Source organism: Mytilus californianus, unplaced genomic scaffold (assembly GCF_021869535.1).
Source record: "Mytilus californianus isolate M0D057914Y unplaced genomic scaffold, xbMytCali1.0.p SCAF_13, whole genome shotgun sequence".
NCBI classification, from domain to species: domain Eukaryota; kingdom Metazoa; phylum Mollusca; class Bivalvia; order Mytilida; family Mytilidae; genus Mytilus; species Mytilus californianus.
Window position 1 is genome coordinate 1666055 of NW_026262615.1, and position 23921 is coordinate 1689975.

Sequence of the window (23921 nt, forward strand, 5' to 3'; positions counted from 1 at the left end):
AAAGTAATACCTTTTCTGAAACTGTTTACATATATCTTTCAATAAATCCAATGAAAATCATATGTCTTTCGTCTCATTTTTTTGTAAAATTGCGTCAAAAACTTCGTGTAGAAAAAAAGTGTTTGTAAACATTACATTAATTTCTGGACCGATGACCGGTCTAGCTATGAAAATACGGAGAGTCAAACAGAAAATAGCCCATAAAACATGTAAAAAATAATCTTGATGTTCTTATAAACCACCTTTGAAGGCTAAATTAGTACTCAGCTGTCTAAAAATGAATTTTATTACACAATAACTTTCATATTTGAAAAATCCACGGGGCCAAAATGCGAAACCAAACTCCTAACTGTGTATTGCTACCTAAACAAAAATGTGTACTGGTTCATTGAAAATGGACGTCACACTAAACTCCGAAGCATATAAATGAACTAAAACTTTAAACAAAATACAAGACTAACAGAGGCTCCTGACTTGGGACAGGCGCAGAAATGCGGCGGGGTTAAACATGTTTTGTGAGATCTCAACCCTCCCCCTATACCTCTAGCCAATGTAGAATAAACAAACACACAGCAATACGCACAGTAAAACTCAGTTTAAAAGAAGTCCGAGTCCGATGTCAGAATAGGTAACAGAAGAAACTAAGCAAAATGACAATGATACATAAATTAACAAAGGACTTCTAGCAGTTACTGACATGCCAGCTCCAGACCTCAATTAAACTGATTGAAAGATTATGTCTTCATCATATGAAAATCAAGTACAATCCCGACCTTAAGGGTTTAGTATCATACTATCATAAAATATACGAGAAGAACATAACCAACAACTGGTTTTAGAATAAATGTGTTTATTTCCGATGCAAAGACCCTATGAGTGAATCAATATTAATTCTAAAATATGCCATCTTTAATGACCTGACAACAGTATCGTAACTATATCCCTTATGAATAAGTCTGTTTAAAGGTTTGGTTAGCTTTTGAGGTGAATGACGACATTTTTGTGTTAGTTTGTGATATCGAAAACCCTGGTGCAATAATTGTTCAGTAATACAGCGATTTCTTTCGTTAAATCAAACACGAGCGAATCGAACAAGTTGAGATATATATAAACACCATAAGATGGTGACAAGGGAACGTCACCATCTAGAAATGGATAGTTAACAATAGGAAATGAAAAATCATCTCTTTTATCGTAATTTTTGGTATTAAGCTTCTCGTTAAAGATATAGATATCAAGATCCAGGAAAGGGCAGTATTCATTGTTAGTATAACAAAATATCATCCAAATATCTAAAAGTGTTATTAAATTTTTGTATCAGATGTTGTTTCGATGGGTCTTTGCTTATTTTAGTCATAAATTGTAACTCATAACAATACAGAAACAGGTCCGCAATAAGTGGTGCACAGTTAGTCCCATTGGAATTCCGATAACTTGACGATATACGGAGTTCATAGCGAACAAAAATGTTTTCTAGTATAAATTTAAGTGCAGTTATCTTATCAAAGCAGGTCCAATTGACATATTTCTTTTGTTTGTTGTTACTAAAAAATGACCTAAAAGAGTTTGAACATATATAATCGCATTCTGACTTTTTAAATGCCCATTTAATTAGATGTGTGAATTTTTTCTTAATGAGATTATGAGGCAAAGTGGTATATAGTAGAAAAATCAAAACTTTGAACAGATTCAAAATCACCAATATAAGCATGCAATTTATCAAGTACTTCCAACGAATTTTTGACACTCCAAAAGTAATTAATTCCACTATTTTCAAAGGCCTTATTTGAACAATTTATTACCAGGTTTTTGATTGTACCAAGTGATCAAAATTAGTGTTTGTCAAACTGCTATATATCCAATGAAATTTTTCCGATAAAGTGTGTGGTTCAAGCTTTTTGAATTTTTTTACATTTTTGTCAAAGGGTCAAAGTAAATATTTTGTGAAAATTTTTTGAAAATAAAACGAGCTAAATTAATTTTAGTCAAGGTGTTTGGTACCACCTTAAATGGAAATTAAGAGTCAATGTCGACAAAACCAATGTTATGGTTTTTTCACAAGGTCGGCTTCCAAGGAATTTAAAGTTTCTTTACAATGACTTAAATATAGAAATCGTAAAGGATTTTAATTATCTAGGTGTATATTTTTCAAGAACTGGAAATGTTAAGACTTGTAAATTACATCTTGCTGAAAAGGCTACCAAGGCCATGTATTCCTTATTGAAAAAAGGGCGTAACCATAATCGCTCCGTTATATGTCAAATGGACCTTTTTGACAAACTTGTAAAACCGATTCTACTATATGGTTGTGAAATATGGGGATTTGGTAACAATGATATGCTTGAAAAAATTCATCTGAGATTTTGTAAACTTATACTCCACGTTAAGTCTTCGACACCTAACTCAATGATATATGGCGAGTTAGGCAGATATTCATTGCATATTGATATTGAAATAAGAATGATTTTATATTGGACAAAATTATTAAACGGGAAAGAGACAAAATTGTGCTCAATTGTTTATAAATTAATGACTCAAATGGCACTTGAAACAAATTTCCGATCAACTTGGCTACAAAGCATAGAAAAAACCCTAAACGAATGTGGACTTTCCTTTATATGGACATGTCAAACTTTTTATGATGTATATTGGCTTAAGCGAATTGTTAAAACTACTTTAAAAGACCAATTTACTCAAACTTAGAAACGTAGAAACCTCTGCAAAAACTCTGAATTACAGACTGTTTAAAGAATCGTTTATAACTGACAAGTATTTCGATGTACTAAGCGACAAAGATATGTTTACATTATGTAAATTTAGAATGGTCAACCATAAACTGCCAATAGAATGTGGGAGGTGGTCTAATATCCCACGAGAAAATCGGACCTGCCCTATATGTGAAGATGGCTATATTGGTGATGGATACCATTATCTCCTCAAATGCAACTTTTTTACAACAGAAAGAAAAGAATACTTAGATAAAAAAAATCACAAAAAATTGTAATATTCTTAACTTCAGGGAACTGATGAATAAAATTGAGAATGGAAATTGGGAATATGTCAAAGAGACAACAACCCGACCAAAGAGCAGAAAACAGCGCAAGGCCTACAATGGGTCTTCAACACAGCGAGAAAATCCCGCACCCGGAGGCGGGCTTCAGCTGGCCCCTAGATAAAAATGTGTACTAGTTCAGTGAAAATGGACGTCATACTAAACTCCAAAACATATTAATGAACTAAAATTAAAAAAACATACAACTAACAAAGGCCAGAGGCTCCTGACTTGGGACAGGCGCAAAAATGCGGCGGGGATAAACTGTTTTGTGAGAACTCAACCCTCCCCCCTATACCTCTAGCCAATGTAGAATAAACAAACACACAGCAATACGCACAGTAAAACTCAGTTTAAAAGAAGTCCGAGTCCGATGTCAGAATAGGTAACAAAAGAAACTAAGCAAAATGACAATGATACATAAATTAACAAAGGACTACTAGCAGGTACTGACATGCCAGCTCCAGACCTCAATTAAACTGATTGAAAGATTATGTCTTCATCATATGAAAATCAAGCACAACCCCTCCCGTTAGGGGTTTAGTATCATACCATCATAAAATATATGAGAAGAACATAACCCGTATCATGCCAACAACTGGTTTTAGAACCAATGTGTTTTTTTCCGATGCAAAGACCCTATGAGTGAATCAATATTAATACCAAAATATGCCATCTTTAATGACATCTAAACATCTAAACAATCTAAGCTTAGAAATTTGTGTAAGTTCATTAGAGTTATAAACGATGAAGTTGGTTCTCTCAATTAAACGTCTCCCTCCTCCCCCATAATTTTAGGTTACATTTAATATACACTGCACATTTTTAACATATTTATGTATCTCTATTGTATTGATTGTTTATTTCCTCAACATGTGTACCTTTGTATTATGTATATTTCCTCAACATATGTACCTTTGTATTATTGTATAATGTCTATGTTCTTCTGTGTACCTTTGTATCTACAGCGGTTTATCAGAATAAAGTATATATATATATATATCAGGAGTCTGTAATTCAGTGGTTGTCGTTTGTTGTTGTATATCATATTTTGTATTTCGTTCATTGTTTTTTTTTTTTTTTTTTTATATAAATCAGGCCGTTAGTTTTCTCGTTTGAATTGTTTACATTTTTCATTTCGGGGCCTTGAATACGGGCATATTCATACAACTCGTTAATGGACAGATCATTTGTATTCTGAACGGGGGGAGGGGGGTCAGAGGAAATTAAGGGAGGAGCTTTGAAATATTTTGGGAATGAAACGAGGGGTTTCCAATTTTTCAATACTTCAGATGTGCATAGAAAGTTTTTCACATGATGAAAAATTCTGTACTAGTATTTCAAACATGCAAAAATTGTAGCTAATTTGATAAATACACTAAATCTGTATCTTACTCTTCATCAGAAGTGTATATCTATATCTCTTGTGTCATCTAGCTTTTTTTTGGCTTCAAAGTTCATTTCAATGTTTGTTTCATGATCGCTGAACCTGTATAAGAAAGATTTTTTTTATATCTCAATAAATAAATAGATGGCATCTAGTCTCAAGTACGCACAAATGCTGATACTTTATAGGGAATCCATGCATTACTAAGTATTCCTTTTCGACTTTTTTGTAATTTGGATATACGTTTTAATATTTATAAATCAAATTTGAGAATTTCGGTCAAATCGGTCAATGAACATAAATTTGACAGCTAATGCCAATTGAAGATAATAATAACGAGTTTTAACATGTCTTTGTGTGAATATTTTTTCTTTATGACCTGAAGATGCAAACCCCTATAATAAAATAATATCAACTTTTCTTCGACTCGTTCCTCTCGGCAAAATTTGTTAAGATCCAAAACCTAAGTAACATCATGTTCTTCCAAGAAAGTATTTTTATCTGAGGATAATTTACTAAATTAAATGATAAAGGATAGGAAAACTGCTTAAATTGAATGAAGGTGTGGTGAATGTCATTGAGATCATAACATGCATAACCAAATAAAGTTCCCTGAGCAACAAACAACTTCTCCACTTGAAGCTCTATGGTCAGTTTAATCTAACATCTGTTGTATTTTATTTGTTATTGCTTGACCTTTATATAAGTGTAATTTTGCAATTAAGATTATTATATCCTCTGCTGATGTAACTTGTATAATAATAATGATATAAATTAGACTTGAAGTGCATGCATGTACTTTTTTTTGTTAAGAAAAAAAAAGGTGTTGAAAAATTTGCTATTTTGTCGGCTCTGATTAAAATATCTTAATTCAAGCCGGCAAAGTAGCATATTTCTATAGAAATGGCTATTTTACCGGCACGGCAATATAGTGAATTTGTTGCCGGTACTGGAAAAATAGAAAATATGCTAGTTTGCTGGCTCTAGGTAAGCGGAAACCAAGTTAAAATCTATTTCGTTTACATATATGCCATTCAAAGAACTGACTATTATTTCAAAAGCAAATTTAATTTAAACATTTTTGATTTTTGATTTGTGAAACTGTGTGATTGATTTTGTTATATTGTATAATGTTTTATCAAATTTATGATGCAATGAGATTTTAACTTTTTTTTATACGCACATACAGTTAAAAACGGCTGAGATTTTATTCTTATGCATACATGTAGCATTAGACTGTGACTGATATTAGAAATAATTTCAACTACATGTTTTGATATGATTTCATTGCAACAAATGGATGCTCAATATTTTATCTTTAATTCTTGTTATAAATTCTTCTTCTTCTTCTTTATATACAGAAAAACATCAACTGGTTGATGACTACTTTCTTGCTCATGCCTGGTTTAACAATATTGTTAATGATTAAAAATATATTTTTTGATTTCATAATAATTTTTCAATTTTTATATATACAAATGTATATGTAAGTAATATTTTTCAATTTTTATTTTTATATTTTTGGTATAAGATAAAAACAAGATACAAATTAAACATGTAGGTTTTTGTAAGTGTCAAGGAGCATCTCTCTAGTGAGTTTCTCCTTGAAGCACTCAGTAGTGGTGCTGCAGGCTATTGGTTCAGGTAATTTGTTCCAGTCTTTTATAGTTTGGCAGAAAAATGAAAATTTGTAACTGTCTTTGCTGCATCGAATTTGTCGGTATGTTTGTTCGTGGCTAGACCTGGTGTTTGATTTGCTTTTAATTAGTATGTCAGTATGTGGTATGGCAATTTTGTTGTTTTTTATTCTATGGAACATATTTAATCTGCTTTTGAGTCTCCTTTCTTGTAATGTTGGCCAGTGAAGTGTGTTTATAATGTTTGTTACACTTTCAGTATATTTGTAGTTGGAGCATACATATCTCGCTTCACGTCTTTGGACTTTTTCTATGGAGTTAATGTTCTCTGTTGTGTAAGGGTCCCAGACAGTGCAGCAGTATTCAAGTTTTGGTCTAATAAGGGCTTGGTATGCTCAGTCTTTGGTGATTACTGAGTTTATTTTTAAATTTCTTCTGATGAATCCAAGGGTCTTATTTGCTTTTGATGTCATGTTCTGAATGTGTTTGTTCCATTTTAAATTTGATGATATAGTTATACCTAAATATTTTGCATTTTCAACTGACTCAAGAATGTGACCGTGCATGTTATAATAAAAATGGATAGGTGTTTTCTTTGTGGTCACTCGAAGTATGTTGCATTTGTCAGGGTGGAACTGCATTAGCCAGTCTTGTTCCCATTTGATTGCCCCTTCTATGTCTTCCTGGAGTTTAAGGCAATCTGATGTTGATTTTATCTGTCGGCAAATGATGCTATCGTCAGCAAAGAGCCTGATTTGACTGTGATGTAAATAGTCAGGTAAGTCATTAATGTATATTAAAAATTGTATTGGACCTAATACAGTGCACTGAAGAACACCTGATGTAACTGGTATGTTGTCAGAGGAATGGTTTTCTAGCATAACTGTTTGTGAACGATTTGAAAGGAAAGATTTTATCCAGTTTGTAGCTTGATCTGATACACCGAAAAATTTAAGTTTATATAGTAAACGGTTGTGTGGAACTTTGTCAAAGGCTTTTGCGAAATCCATGATGATTAGATCGGTTTGTATGTTTTTGTCGTTATTTGAACACAGCTGGTGAATTAGTGATATTATTTGGGATTCGCATGATCTATTTGCCCTGAAGCCGTGTTGCAAGTCATAAAGTATGTTGTTGGATTCAAGGTGTTTCATGATGTTGCTTGCATGATTATGTGCTCTAATAATTTGCAGGAAATACATGTTAATGAAATTGGACGATAGTTACCAGGATGATGTTTGTCTCCTTTTTTGAAAACAGGTGTTACATTTGCGTGGTTCCAATCATGAGGTACTGACTTTTCCTGTTTGCATTGATTTTGTAAAAATTAGAGTGAGTATGTCTGTGCATGTGTTGATGTTTTCTTTTAGCACTATTCCAGTAATGTTATCTGGTCCTGTTGCCTTTTTAGGATTTATATTTTTAATTAATTTATAGATGCCTTCTCTGTTGATGTCTATATTGTCCATTATTGGATGTGTTGATGGACCTTTGTCAGGAATTACTGTATTAGTCTCAGATGTAAAAGCTGATTTAAATTGTTCGTTTAATATATTAGCTTTTTTCAAGGGATCTGTATAAAGTAAACCTTCACTCCTAAGAGGTGCAATACCAGTGTTTTCATTGTTTTGGCCTTTTATGTATGAAAAGAGTTTTTTAGGTTGTTTGTTAAATCTCGGATTTTCAGGCTCTTGTATTTCAATGTCAAGAATCATGTTTTCGATATAATTCCAATATAATTCTTATTTTCACTTGATTCTTTTATGTTGACAGTGCACGATTTCGTAGTAAATTTCAAAAGTAAATATTAAATTTCACTCTTTAGTTTTGTGCTGACGAGGCGTGCCGCAATGCAATCACCAATCAAAAATATTCCAACTCGTCAAATTATGTTCAAACCGGATCATTTATGCCCGATGTTGGTTTAAATTTGTTTATGTTTTTCAAGCGAAACCACAAACAAGACCAGAGAACCTAGGTTTGTTGGAAGTAGAAACGAGTATATTGGTAAGTCATTAGAAGGTATACGTTGTCTAGATCTTCTACACCTATAATTACTTGAAAAAGTTGAAACATGTCTAAAGCTATTGATACGTAAAATCATACTCTCTTTCCGGCAAACAAAAAATGGCAAAGGCTGCTGCCACGTAAAGATCTCTTCCTTAAGGTTCATCATAACAAATGGACAAAAATGGCTGTATTTCCACCTCAAAAACTACTCTGAGTACAGACTTACCTGTGCAGTTGGAAAAGTTTTAATGCCTGGCATCCACTAGATATATAGAAGTTAAATGCATTTTGAGTTTCAGAAAGATAAAATCTTTTTTGGATTTTGATGGGCATTTGTTTTCATTCCTGCGGAATGTGTAAAAATAAACTAAGTTGGGATACAACTTTGAGATGCTCCCTCTCAGGTGAAAAGTATTGATTGTCCTTGATTGACATAAACAATAGACAGACAAATGATATCTACACAACTATAGGTGAGTTAAAGGGTTTTAACTGAGTGGACAGTATCAAAGCAGTTCAGGTGTTTGTTTATTTTTACACCTTCTGCAGAAAGGAAAAAAAATGCCCATCAAAATCCAAAAAAAGATTATATCTTTCTGAAACACAAAATGCATTTACCTTTTATATATCTAGTGGATGCCAGGCCTTAAAACTTTTCCAACTGGACAGGTAAGTCTGTATATACGTACTCAGAGTAGTTTTTGGGGTGTAAATACGGCCATTTTTGTCCATTTGTTATGATGAACCTTAAACACTTATTAACCTGTTAAAATACCAGTAGCTGTGGAACCCTTACTGTTTGGTACTGTGCTTTTTTGGGTTTTCACATTACCAAAAATATCCTAAGCCTAAGGACCATAAACAGATTATAAACATGTTAAACACTGGGTATGATTACCCGCAAAAAGTAACAGTAAGAAATAATTATTGTTCGGACAGGAATCTGATTTCTTACAGAAATTGCAGGTAGCAATAATATCAATTTTATTGTTACCTGCAGTTATTATCAGACCCGCAAAATGTATTTAGGCACTCAGGCAATGACAGGGATTTTTCTGGGTATTTTGGGAAAAAGGACCCTGGACAGTTTGGGATTTTTTTACACGATTTTCAATGAAATTGGGAAAAACAACAAATATACCAGATGTTAGTTTTATTGTGTCTAGTTCATTAGAATTATCTTTTTTGTGGAAATAAAGTATTAGAAACTACATCATCATCCTGATTGCCATTTATAATTTTATTCCTGAAAATGAGATAGTTTGGGAATTTTTCCTGCTGAAATTGGGAAAAATGTAGGGGTTTTGCCATTGGGAATGGATCCGAATACCGGACCCTGTGGAATGCTAGAAAAATCCATGAATGATATAAACGAAAATTGAGTTACGAGCAATCTGATTAAGAAATAAATTAAAACAATTAGATTATGATGTAAAACATTAACATGATTAAATTTCCATGGGTGAACATGTAATTAGGGCGAACGGATGCAATACTGTATTGACCAATCTGACGTTCACTTTTGCCATAGCATGTCTATTAAAACAGCTCTCTATTCTTATTCAGAGGAACAATTTGTTCCAGTTGAGAAATTTCCTATGAAAGTACTCGACAAGAACATTTTCTCAAGCGGCTCAAAAATTATTTTTTCAATAAGTCTTGGAAAATGCTCAAATAATCAAGATATCACCAAAGAAGGACATATCAAAATTATACTGTTTTGTGTGCTATAAAGACATGCATATATATATCATGTATATGGATCTATAGTTTTCGACGGGTGTCTTGAGTGGTACCACCTAAAATGTGTTTACCTCAAAATGCCACCTACGGCTACATACTGGATAGCTAAAAGAATTCTAAATACATGTATGTATACATGGGCTTTCAATTTAGTATTGCTATGTTCAATAAATAAATTTCTATTCATATAAATTTGTTCAAATATGTAAAGCAACGTATACGAGACAATCAGACACGAAGACAGTCCAAAGTATCCCAATGCTACACACAAAAAATAATTTTGTACATAATTTGCAAACGTAAAATTTTGCAGGTAACAATAAAAAATGATATTATTGTTAGCTGCAATCGGATATACATTTCGTCAATTAGTTTGGAAGTAACAATAATTATTTCTTATTGTTACTTTTGCAGGTAATCGTAGCCAGTGCCTAATTATATTTGTAATCAAGGCATCAGCAGGTTTGGACATCTTCAATCAATTTATAGAATTCTTCCCATCTAGTTGAAGTGCTCTTAATTTTGTAGGTGTTTTCTTAAAAAAAACCAGCTTTGTTTTCCAGCATATCATTAAAAGTAGAGATAAAAACAGAAAGATATGTTTAAAACAGAGCGATAAAATGATTGTGAAGTACCAACTTCAATCAGAGCTCTAAACTTCAATAAATGCAACTATTTTCATAATACATGTAAATGTAAAACTCATTTTAGTGACATGTGAAGCCATTTGACCTCACTGTTTTATTAAACCATTCAACTGTTTCCAACAATTAGTTTATTGCGGATGGCTTATATGCCTATACCTTTTTACAATCAGCGGATTATTGATTTTTCATCAAAATTGAAACGGGTGATGAGTTCAAAGTTACAAAGCTGAGTGCTTTCTGATAACATGGATAATGGGAAAAGTCAGAGAATCCAGAAAAAAATAAGCAAGATGAACGATGTCTTACCGCTATAATTCTTTTCATTTTTGCAATGAATTTTCATCCCAAATTATGTGATAATTGTGACCACCAGTGGAAACCCTGGTTAAAAGTAAACCGCACAAGATCAAAGAGCTACCATACTGTTCTACTTACTGTACTTAGACCTATTAAATGTATGTATATCGCTGAGGTTAAACTGATGGCAGTTACTGCAATTAAGGTGTAATACCACCATTGATTTTCCCCTAATAGTCTTTGTTAAATTTGCACTTTTCAAAAAATTGTCCAGAATTTATCTTTGTTTCAAATAAAGAAATACTTGGCATGAGTAAAGTTTTATCCTGTCCAGTACTATAGAAAAAATTTCACATAACATTTCATTGCATATAAGAAAATAACCATCACTGGAAGTTAACCAATCAAAATTTCCCCTTTTATTAACCTGTGTACAAGCTTTAGTAACCATGTAACCTCAAGTTTCCAAAATATTCCATAGAAACCCCAAATAAAAAAATAATGGTGCTTTTAAATACCCAAGATATATGTTTATGACCCAGAAATGTTTTACTGCAATGAAATGTAGGATCAATTACCTACAACTGTCAATTTCAAGGGAATATTTTTTTTCGACCTATTTTCGTATGCAACCGGATGTGACGTACTATGATTTGGTGGTATTACACCTAAAGAAGACTTTTTTGTTCAATAAACTGAATGTGACTTTTTTCCTTTGTAATACTGGTTATTTCAAGCATTCCTGTCAAGTTTTGTCATAATCAGTTCAATAGTTTGAGAAAAATCTAGTATAATGTAAGACGACATCTACAGCGATTCGAGCAAAATTTCTTTGAAAGATCCAAACCAAGCCGCATCATGATAGAATATAGTGTGGACCAATAAATGATCAAATATTAATCTCATCTGCCTACAAACAGTTGAATATGATACAAAAGATGACTTCAGGATGATAAATACCACTAATGGACCTCTTTGTCTTCCTTATAAGGTCTGTTTTGGTCCATTTATACCTCTCATTTCCTCAAAATTTCTACTTTTTAGGCCAATAAATAAAAATTTTGGGATAACTTTCACTCATTTATGATAGAAATGTTATGACAAATGAGTAATTGAAGTATTCAAGCTGAATGAACTATCAATATAAAAGTTTACAGTCTCCAAGGAGGTTTCAATAAGTCCTTACGTAAAACTTAAATTTATGCCGCGTTCCAGAGAGGGACATAAAAAGCTTCTCTTCTAGTGAATAATTTGTTGTTACTGCTTTAAAAATAATTTTATTTACTTATAACTATATATTTATTAAAGTATTTCTTAGGAAAAAATTTCTATTATAGCAGAATATAAGAAATAAGGAGAAAAAGCTCCCCAAAACACTAAGTTTGGCTTGTTCTGTCAACTAATATTCATGGTAGAGTCCTATTTCAAGAATATTTTCTCATAAAATGTGTTTTGGAGACTCAATCCACTCAGAATATTTCATTATTTGTAATATTTCACTTAAATAGCAAGAAATTTTAACACATGAGAGTACTCACAAGGTCAAAGGTGCATGTACAGCTTCCCATAAAGAAGACTTTTTTGTTCAATAAACTGAATGTGACTTTTTTCCTTTGTAATACTGGTTATTTCAAGCATTCCTGTCAAGTTTTGTCATAATCAGTTCAATAGTTTGAGAAAAATCTAGTATAATGTAAGACGACATCTACAACGATTCGAGCAAAATTTCTTTGAAAGATCCAAACCAAGCCGCATCATGATAGAATATAGTGTGGACCAATAAATGATCAAATATTAATCTCATCTGCCTACAAACAGTTGAATATGATACAAAAGATGACTTCAGGATGATAAATACCACTAATGGACCTCTTTGTCTTCCTTATAAGGTCTGTTTTGGTCCATTTATACCTCTCATTTCCTCAAAATTTCTACTTTTTAGGCCAATAAATATAAATTTTGGGATAGCTTTCACTCATTTATGATAGAAATGTTATGACAAATGAGTAATTGAAGTATTCAAGCTGAATGAACTATCAATATAAAAGTTTACAGTCTCCAAGGAGGTTTCAATAAGTCCTTACGTAAACTTTAATTTATGCCGCGTTCCAGAGAGGGACATAAAAAGCTTCTCTTCTAGTGAATAATTTGTTGTTACTGCTTTAAAAATAATTTTATTTACTTATAACTATATATTTATTAAAGTATTTCTTAGGAAAAATTTTCTATTATAGCAGAATATAAGAAATAAGGAGAAAAAGCTCCCCAAAACACTAAGTTTGGCTTGTTCTGTCAACTAATATTCATGATAGAGTCCTATTTCAAGAATATTTTCTCATAAAATGTGTTTTGGAGACTCAATCCACTCAGAATATTTCATTATTTGTAATATTTCACTTAAATAGCAAGAAATTTTAACACATGAGAGTACTCACAAGGTCAAAGGTGCATGTACAGCTTCCCATATTAGGTGTAATACCACCATTGATTTTCCCCTATTAGTCTTTGTTAAATTTGCACTTTTCAAAAAATTGTCCAGAATTTTTCTTAGTTTCAAATAAAGAAATGCTTGGCATGAGTAAAGTTTTATCTTGTCCAGTACTATAGAAAAAATTTCACATAACATTTCATTGCATATAAGAAAATAACCATCACTGGAAGTTAACCAATCAAAATTTCCCCTTTTATTAACCTGTGTACAAGCTTTAGTAACCATGTAACCTCAAGTTTCCAAAATATTCCATAGAAACCCCAAATAAAAAAATAATGGTGCTTTTAAATACCCAAGATATATGTTTATGACCCAGAAATGTTTTACTGCAATGAAATGTAGGATCAATTACCTACAACTGTCAAATTCAAGGGAATATTTTTTTTCAACCTATTTTCGTATGCAACCGGATGTGACGTACTATGATTTGGTGGTATTACACCTAAAGGGAGAACAATTTGATTTTCTGGGGGCCAGGAGGATTTTTTTGTGGATGGAATATTCATTGTCACCTGTTACTAATATAACTTACTTAAACAAGTTGTTTTATTATACTTCATGTCAAAATGCCAGATTTTGATTGGTTAATACAAGGGAGACAATTTACTTTATTATACTTCATGTCAAAATGCCAGATTTTGTTTGGTTAATACGAGGGAGACAATTTACTCTATCCCATGGCAAATACTCTAATACCCTTCACGGAGACGCTTGCTCAAGTGTGCGCTGTATTATACGGATGATTGTTATGTACAAGACGACATTGTTTATTACTTTGAATTTAAAATTTAATAGACAGTAATAACAGAACATTCAGTATAATAAATTAAATAACACATACATGTATCTGAGAGGGTGATAGAGCAGATTGTTACCCCTCGAAAAGACATTGTCAACCTTGGCTTCGCCTCAGTTGACAATGTTTTCTCGGGGTAACAATCTGCTCTATCACTCTCTCAGCTATGTGTTATTTATATATTGTTAACTATCTATATATGATATTTTTTAAGAAAAAAATATTCACTAGAGCTGTTCTAAATTTCAATAAAAACATGGACTATAATAAGTTTTATGAAATTACATTTAATATTTTATTACATAAAATTAATATCTAATTGCAATGGAGAGTAGTAGTCTATACAGATAGATTTTAAGGTTACTTTTGAAAAAATGACAAAAAAGAATTACTTCGATAATTTATTTTCTACATCAGTTACATCTTTGAAATAATTATTAATTACAATTATATATTAATCATAATGTTGATGAAACGTCCATGTATGTCATGTGTATGCAATTGTTTTGAGTTACAAATTAAAGAAATGGTTTTAAATGGTGCCAGACTTCATATATAAATCATAATGTAACCATATAATGCTAATGTGCATCTATTTGGTTTTAGTTTTCCTTACCAAAGCATGGACTTTACAAAAGGGGGGGGGGGGGGTCATTTTGTGAGCTTTGCTCACATTTCCTCTAGACTTTTCTTTAGATTATTCCCCAGGGCTCCACAACTAAATTGTACCATACCAAATAAAATATTTTTATTTAAGATCTGCATGGTATTTATGATATATATTATTGGCCTGGTTGCACATAATCCATATTTGCCTTCAAACTTTCCAGATTATTTGTACATTTATTGTGGATACATTTGTAGCTATCAAATGCCTTTAACCTTTTTATACGACCGCAAAAAAATTTTTGTGGTCGTATATTGGTATGACGTTGGCGTCGTCGTCGTCGTCGTCCGGCGTCGTCCGAAGACACATTGGTTTTCGCACTCTAACTTTAGTTTAAGTGAATGGATCTCTATGAAATTTTACCACAAGGTTCAATACCACAAAATGAAGGTTGGGATTGATTTTGGGGGTTATGGTACCAACAGTAAAGGAATTAGGGGCCAAAAAGGGGCCAAAAATAAGCATTTTTGTAACTTCCAGACATAACTTGTGTGTTAGTGTATGGATCTCTCTGACATTGTACCACAAGGTTCCATATCACAAAAGGAATGCTGGGATTGATTTTGGGGGTAATTGCCTCAAAAATTTAGGAATTAGGGGCCAAAAAAGGGGCAAAAAAGAAGCATTTTTCTAGTTTCATGACAATAACTTGTGTGTAAGTGTATGGATCTTTCTGAAATTGTACTACAAGGTTCCATATCACAAAGGGAAAGCTGTAATTGAGTTTGGGGGTAATTGCAGAAACGTTTTAGGAATTGGGGGCCAAAAAGGGGCCAAAAATAAGCATTTTTCTAGTTTCCAGACAATAACTTGTGTTCAAGTGTATGGATCTCTCTCTGAAATTGTACTGCAAGGTACCATACCACAAAGGGAAGGCTGGGATTGATGATGGGGGTAATTGCCTCAATATTTTAGGAATTAGGGGCCAAAAAGGGGCCAAAAACAAGCATTTTTCTAGTTTCAGGACAATAACTTGTGTGTAAGTGTATGGATCTTTATGAAATTGTACTACAAGGTTCCATATCACAAAGGGAAAGCTGGGTTTGAGTTTGGGGGTAATTGCCCTAAACGTTTAGGAATTTGGGGCCAAAAAGGGGCCAAAAAACACATTTTTCTAGTTTCCAGACAATAACTTGTGTTCAAATGTATGGATCTCTCTAAAATTGTACTGCAAGGTACCATACCACAAAGGGAAGGCTGGGATTGAGTTTGAGGGTGATGAATCTTAAGGGGGTTCAAAAAATTTGGGGGGGGGAATTTTTTTTTTTCCTTTTTTTTCTTTTTTTCCTTTTTCTTTTCTTTTGAAATTTTCCATTTTAAGTTGGGTATTTCTGATTTATATTTAAAAGCAAATAATAATGATATGGAAGGAGATACACACCAAACAGGATGTGTAAATTATTATATAATAAGTATTGTGCAATAGCAAGAAATTTTCAATTGCACAGTATTGCACAATAGCAAGAAATCTTCAATTGCACAGTATTGTGCAAAAGAAGATACTTCGTATAAATTGCTTATTTCTTGACAAATTTCAATGGGGTTTTATTCTTGAATTCTTGGGGTTCTTTAATATGCTGAATCTAACCGTGTATTTAGTTTTTGGATTTTGGGCCCCGTTTTTAAATTGGTCCACATTGAGGTCCAAAGGGTCCAAAATTAAACTTTGTTTGATTTGCATCAAAAATTGAATTATTGGGGTTCTTTGATATGCCGAATCTAACCGTGTATTTTGATTCTTAATTTTTGGTTCCGTTTTCTAATTGGTCTACATTAAGGTCCAAAGGGTCCAAAATTAAACTTAGTTTGATTTTAACAAAAATTGAATTCTTAGGGTTCTTTGATATGCTGAATCTAAACATGTATTTAGATTTTTGATTATGGGCCCAGTTTTCAAGTTGGTCCAAATCGGGGTCCAAAATTAAACTTTGTTTGATTTCAACAAAAATTGAATATATGGGGTTCTTTGATATGCTGAATCTAACCATGTATTTAGATTTTTGATTTTTGGGCCCCGTTATCAACTTTGTCCACATTGAGGTCAAAAGGGTCCAAAATTAAACTTTGTTTGATTTCATCAAAAATTGAATTCTTGGGGTTCTTTGATATGCTGAATCTAACCATGTATTTAGATTTTGGATATTGGACCATAATAGGTGAATGTCCAATTAAAAATTTTTAAGTTCTTAGACCACATTCATTCTGTGTCAGAAACCTATGCTGTGTCAAATATTTAATCACAATCCAAATGCAAAGCTGTATCAAGCTTAAATGTTGTGTCCATATTTGCCCCAACTGTTCAGGGTTCGACCTCTGCGGTCGTATCAAGCTGCGCCCTGCGGAGCATTTTATTACAATTAAAAGGAAAATTGTATTGTTAGCGCTCTCATGTGTGCAATTCTTGCCAGATTTTAATAAAACTTATGTCATAGGTTTATATCAACAATGTCTTGGACAAGATCGAAAATCAGTGCTGATCAACAATTTTTAAAAGAGTTATGCCCCTTGGAAATATTAATTATATGGAAAATTGCATTGTAAGCACTCTCTCATGTACATTTTTTGCCAAATTTTTATCAGATTTATATTATAGGTTTATATCAGCAATGTCTTGGACAATTTTGAAAATCAGTCATGTCAGTGCCAACCAACAATTTTTACAAGAGTTATGCCCCTTGGAAATATTAATTATATCAGACATTGCATTGCATTTGCTCTTAGTCCTTCATTTCTCTAAGATATTCATAAAATTTTAAATTATTTTAAATTTTAATCTATTTTATCTGTCCTAGGGCAATAACTGAAAAAGATTCTTTTTTAGTTATCGCCCTAGGACAGATAAAATATGTGCAATGTAAGGGGCATTGGAATTCTATTCTTATATTTACCTACATGTACATGTATATATAATTTCTTGATTTGTCACATCACAACAATTAACAGAATCATTAGATAACCCCAATTAATTTACTTCTGTAATCAGACAAGTTGAAATACATGTATTACGAAACCCCTCATATTTTTATCCTGTGTTAATACATAGTTTAAACCAATTGAAATATATATATGTTGACAGAAATTATACTTCTTCATTAGATATCATTTTCTGTTTATATTTTTCTGTTGATGATATTAATCTTCAGTTTCATTTAAATATCTAGTAAAAAAAATTAAAAAGATATAGAAAGGTAAAAAGTGTGAGGGGTTTGGTTATAAACCATATAATTTTAATCATAGATAATCCTTGTAATTCTATTAATATTGAACTTCTAAAGAGAATGACTTTATATTTGGTCAGCAGCTTAACAGTGAAAAGTTGTAATGTGAGTGAAGAACTGTCAGACACCTATGTCCTGTTGAATTACAAGTGGGGGGTGCTTAGCATGACAACTCACACATTCTTGTCTCACTAGTACAATCTACCTCTGTTTTCTTAAATTAGTAGTTACCATAATTTAGAAATAGAAAAAGATAGCTATTATAAAATTCCTAGAAATGATAGAATATGTAAACTGTGCCACTTGCTGGAGGATGAAAAACACTGCCTCATTGAATGTAAAATTAACAAAACACTAAGGGATAAATTGTTTACCTTCTCATAATTTTATGTCTCTTACCCAAGAACAAAAAGTTAAAGAAATGCTAAACCCCTCTATTAATATTGGCTCCTTTATAAAACAGTCATCAGAACTGTGGGCAGAAGTCTTATAATTTTTTCCCCATGTGTTCACTTAATATTATAGAATTATTAGTTCTTTGCTATGTTATGTTTGTTTTTGTCACAAACTAAATATGTTTATATGACAATAAAGATATTATTATTATCAATTCATAATTAACAATTTTATATTTTTACAGCTTCTTCAGTTTAGAGGTACAATGACACAAGCTCAGATATGTCGCGGAGACCAAAACAACATGACAATATTTTCTATTCCTATGGCATCATTTACCTGTAATGAAACAGAACAGGTCATTTACAAAGTAGAATTGGGACATCCAGCTCATGGAGAAATTTCAGCTTTAGAAGATATACAGTGTGAAGAAAAGCTATTTGAATTACCACTAGCTTCAGAAAAAGAAATGGCTTCATCGATCAAAAGTGCAAAACGTGGAAGGAAAAAAAAAACAGGTGATGATTTAAAATGTGATATCTGTGGAAAACAGTATGCCTGCTTGAAACAATTGACTACTCATAAAAAATACCATTCAGATAAAAGACCGTATGAATGTTCCGTTGTTGAATGTGTTAAAAAGTTTAAATTTGCGAGTGATTTGTCAAGACACATGCGTATCCATACAAACTCACGGCCATACAAATGTAGTTATTGTGATATGGCATTTACCCAGTGTAGTGCCCGAAATCACCATCATAGACTACACACTGGTGAAAAACCGTACAAATGTCAACAGTGTGATGCTAGTTTCATACAGTCTGGATCCCTGACTAATCACATGATAAAACATACCAACGAACTTAACTATCAATGTGAAGACTGTTTAAACACGTTCAAAAGTAGGAAGGCCCTTCTTAGACACAAGAAAATCCATAAACCGACTAGAGATTACCAATGTCAGTATTGTTGGAGAGAATACTGCCAGAAATATGAATTGCAGCGACACTCAAAGGTATGTAAGTTCAAAGACAATCACCTACAAGAGAAATTTGACCTTGAAAAAGTGATTACAGAGGTTACTGAAATTGAATCCCGAAAAATTGATGAGGAAAAGGAAGAAGACAATCAAGATCTGCCTTTGAATCAAGATTTAAATGATGAGGAAAAGTTAGAAGACAATCAAGAGTCCTCCAAGACGCAAGAAAGCAATGAAAAATCATCCAAACATTTGGTAAAGCCCTATTTATGTTCTATATGTGGGAAACAATTCAACAGTAAAGGGAACTTAAAACATCACTTCATAACACACAATTTTACAGGAGGATTTCTATGTGAAGTCTGTGGTAAAAGATTTCATCATCAATCTACTCTAGACAGTCACGTTAGAATACAACACAAAGGGGAATCCCCTTATCAGTGCTCCATTTGTAATAAGATGTATACTTCTTCAGCTAGTTTGAATAATCATTTTAGAGTTCATTTTGATGATCGTCCCTTTGCCTGCAAAATATGTAAGAAAAGCTTTAAAGTAAAGAGGGCACTGCACAGACATATTAATATTCATGTCCAGGACTCTCCGCTAACAAATTGTGAATTCTGTGGTAAACCTTGCGTTGACAGAGGTGCAAAGATCACTCATTATAAACTTCATTTTAATCGTTTGTTTCAAAAAGCTGAAGTGAAAAAAACAAATACTGAGAGTGGTGCTGAGCAGATTCAGATCTTGCATTCCATATTAAAAAATAACAGAGGTCTGATCAAAAACCCAAAATGTGAAAATAGCCCATCTACATGTAAGTTAACATACAAAGAACAGCGGAATAAATGGCAAGAAAGTATGTTCAAAGAAATTGTTGAGGTTCTTGGCACTGAGAAAAAAAACTTTAATACACCAGTTAAATTGAAGGACATACCGAAAATAGGTATTATACAAAAAGATGTCTATATTGAAAAACCAATTATGAAACGACCACCAAAGAAAATGAAAATAAACCATAAAAGAACTGCACAAATTGTCAATGATGAAAAACATACAGAGGATATTAATAATTCTGGTTGTCATAGCAACCGTGCAATCAACAGATTAGAAAAGATAACTAGCAAGAGTTCAGATGTTTCTCCTAATTCAGAAGCTAATTCAAAGACATCAGAAAATAGTTTGAATGAAAAAAAGGATGGTGGTTTGAAAAAGAACTTATCTGAGATCAAATTGACACATATTAAACAGGAAGCTGAGGAAAATAATAAAGCATCAAGTGTTAACATGGATAAGTGTCCTTTGTCTGAAAATATCAGCATTGAAAACGAAACCAAGGGAGATAACAACGTGAAGCTTGAGATTTATGATTTTATTAAAAAGATAGATGAAACCGCTTTACAAATAAAAGATGATAAAGCTTTGAATTCTATTCTTCAGTACTCAAATAATATTACAAAAAACTGTTTTGAAACAAATGATGAAAATTCATCTGAAAATGTGGAAACAATTATAATGGGGGATAACTCTTCTGGGTTGAAAGTTTCAGATATTGGTTCATTGAAAGTGGATAGCTCCTTTGAGATAACAAATGATGGCACACATGGTGATAATTTTACAAAAGATGTTTTATCAGTGGAACATAATTCAGACATGAATTTTAGTAGTATGGAAGGCTTATTAGATTATTCATCAATGGGTGAAAATTCTTGTGTGTCAATTGAGGATAACAAAACAGCAGAAACGGAGAAACCAGAAGACATGCTCTCACCTGTTACAGATCAACAAGGAAATGAGATCGATGATACCAATAGAGACAACAAGAAAACATGTACCAGTCTGACTCAGGGGAATACATCAGAATTACTACAGAACGGTTTAAAAGTTTTAAGAGTTAATTTAACAAAAATGGGGAAACATGGTGGCATAGCTAAATCCTATTTCTGTTCGGAATGTGATAAAGGGTTTTACTTGAAACGTATGGTTGATAAACATGAAGCAAAGTGTCGAAAGGATGATGAAGAAAAAGAGAAAAATTTCTGTCACATTTGTGATAAAGAATTTAGTTCACGAAGTGGTAAAGCAAGACATATTGAAACAGTTCATCCATTTGATGGCATCAAGAAATATGCTTGTCAGATATGTGGGAAAAGATTCTCACAAAATAGTGCCAAAGTCCTTCACATGATTCGAGTTCATCAGAATGAGAAACGATATAAGTGTTCGGTGTGTAAAATTCGTTACAATATATTAGCTGACCTGAAAACTCACCAGAAAAAACATAGAAGTAGAATAAAGAAATTCGGCTGTCAATTGTGTGATGGGCTTTTCAATCGCAAGAGTGATTATGATCATCATGTTGGAAGAGTCCATCCAATGTCAAGGCCGTATAGATGTGGAGGATGCATGAAAGGTTTTAAAACAGCAAAGGAAGTTATGAATCATGGACATATTGAAAGATGTAAAGCTGCAACACCAAAAATATTGAAATTAGTTGTTGTAGATGAAACTGATTAATTGATATCTAATGACAATTGATACTGACATTTATAACAACTTATTTTCAGAGTATTGTACAAATAGTATCATTGTTTGGTAAAAAAAAAGCTATCTTTATTTATTAGAAGAGTAGGAGGGGGTATAATCCTGTATTCCCGAAAAAATAAAGTATTCTTTCCCGGATCCCGAAAAATAAATCTTCAATTCCCTAGTCCCGATAGGTGTAAATCCCAAATTCTAGCAAAAATAAAGGCCCAATCCTGAATTCCTCCAAAAATAAAGGTCCAATCCCAACGTCCTGAAAAAGGTCCCTCCGCCCCTAAGAAAACTTTTCTCCTTTAACTACATATTTTTAGAGAATTGTAGTAATAGTATGATTGTTTGATAAAAATTAAGAAATGAACACTAAAGAATAACTTTATTGCCCTTGCTGTGTAAAATTTTTTCAATCTACAACATTCGCCCTGTAACATATACCTATATGTTACTGAAGTATGTGAGAACATTTTTTTTCATTGTGACTACATTAATTTAGAGATTATTGCACATAAGGCTAAAATCTTCAAGCATATTTGATATATTTCTGATTTTAGATTTATTTGTTTTACATAGATATAAGAAGATGTGGTATGAGTGCCAATGAGACGACTCTCCATCCAAGTCACAATTTGTAAAAGTAAACCATTATACAGTTATAGGTCAAAGTACATGTACACTTCAATCTAATATTAACATGATTAAACAAAAGTTTGGAAAATACTATCTAACTTTATCAGTAAAGTTTGTTTTACTTCTTCACCATAGACATGATAGAAAGACTTATCAGAAGAATTTTTGAAGTATGTTTTGTCAAATAGGCTTGTTTATATATGAAATACTTGCCAGTGGACATTCAGCAAACATCAAGCAAACACCAATCAATTATCACTGATTATACAAAAAACTGGGAATTATTTATTTTAATCAACCTATTGTCAATCCAAATATATTAATCACAAACTTATTCATTTGTAACACCACAATGAACTTGTACCTGTTGTATAAATTGTATTTCTTTATTTATGATTGTATTTTATTAATGGATAATTATATTCTCAAAGATTTTTCTATATTGCTTTAAATACAGTAGCAAGAACTTCTTTCTTCAACTTTATTTTTCCATTTAATGAAATGTCTGTCACCATCTGCCAGGGGTAGACTTGTTAAAATACTTATAGGTACTGGTAACTATTTTTGGAGATAGTTATCTCCCTTAGTCATCCAGATTTTGTTTAAATCTATATTTATAAAATTATATGCTATAATATTGTGTTCAATTGTCTGTCTTTAAAGGTTATCTTAATCATTTACAAAGACAATGAAAATTTTATTTGTTTGTAATTTTCAAAATACTGACCATTTTCTTCACAAATTTGTTAAGTAATTGCGTAATCACTTAACATCTGTAGAGATCTTTGTTAAATGCTTCAGGTAGACAAGTTTGAACTGTAAAACATATTAGGCAAACAGAAAAAAATAATTGATGCATGTTTTTGACTTACCTATAAAACTTGAGAATTTCAGGCATTGTTAAGAAAAATTACTGAATAAATGTTCATACAATTAACATGTACAAGTAAATATTTTAAGAAGCATAAGGGGAGATTATTCAAACATTAAAAGAAAATGTTTAACCTGACAAATCAATACTTACACATGTTAATATTACTTCAGTGTTCTAGCTTCAGAAGGGCACACTTTCAGTAGCAGATCAAACCAGGATTAAGAAGGCACATTAGTACAGTTTTTTGTATGAAAAAGGGACGAAGTTTATTTTATAGACAAATATAAGAAATAATTGAATGAATTAATGTATTTTTGCTGGATTTGTAGTATTTTTTAGTTGCAAAAATCTTTTTCCAGTTCAATAAATGATTTTTTTTGCATTTGAAATTATTTATCTATCTTCAAAAAAAAAGAAGAAAAAAGGCATAGAGCAGAACTATTAAGGCAGATAGATCAATGCCCCTCTATTTTGGGCTAGCTACGACACTGTACTTACATCTTTAAGTATATGAAGATTACTTGTGGGATTTGTGTAGCTCAGTCTTTAGTTTTCTATG

The 23921-nt window shown here is 32.1% G+C and overlaps 1 protein-coding gene across 1 annotated transcript; it reads left to right on the forward strand.

Annotated features, from left to right (window-relative positions):
* The first annotated feature begins 8020 nt into the window (after positions 1-8020).
* LOC127722994 (uncharacterized) lies at positions 8021-22502 on the forward strand. Its single transcript, XM_052229407.1, has 2 exons — positions 8021-8083; positions 18586-22502. The coding sequence occupies exon 2, from the start codon at positions 18607-18609 to the stop codon at positions 21835-21837; it is 3231 nt and encodes a 1076-aa protein (XP_052085367.1). The 5' UTR covers positions 8021-8083; positions 18586-18606; the 3' UTR covers positions 21838-22502.
* Positions 22503-23921: the final 1419 nt, after the last annotated feature.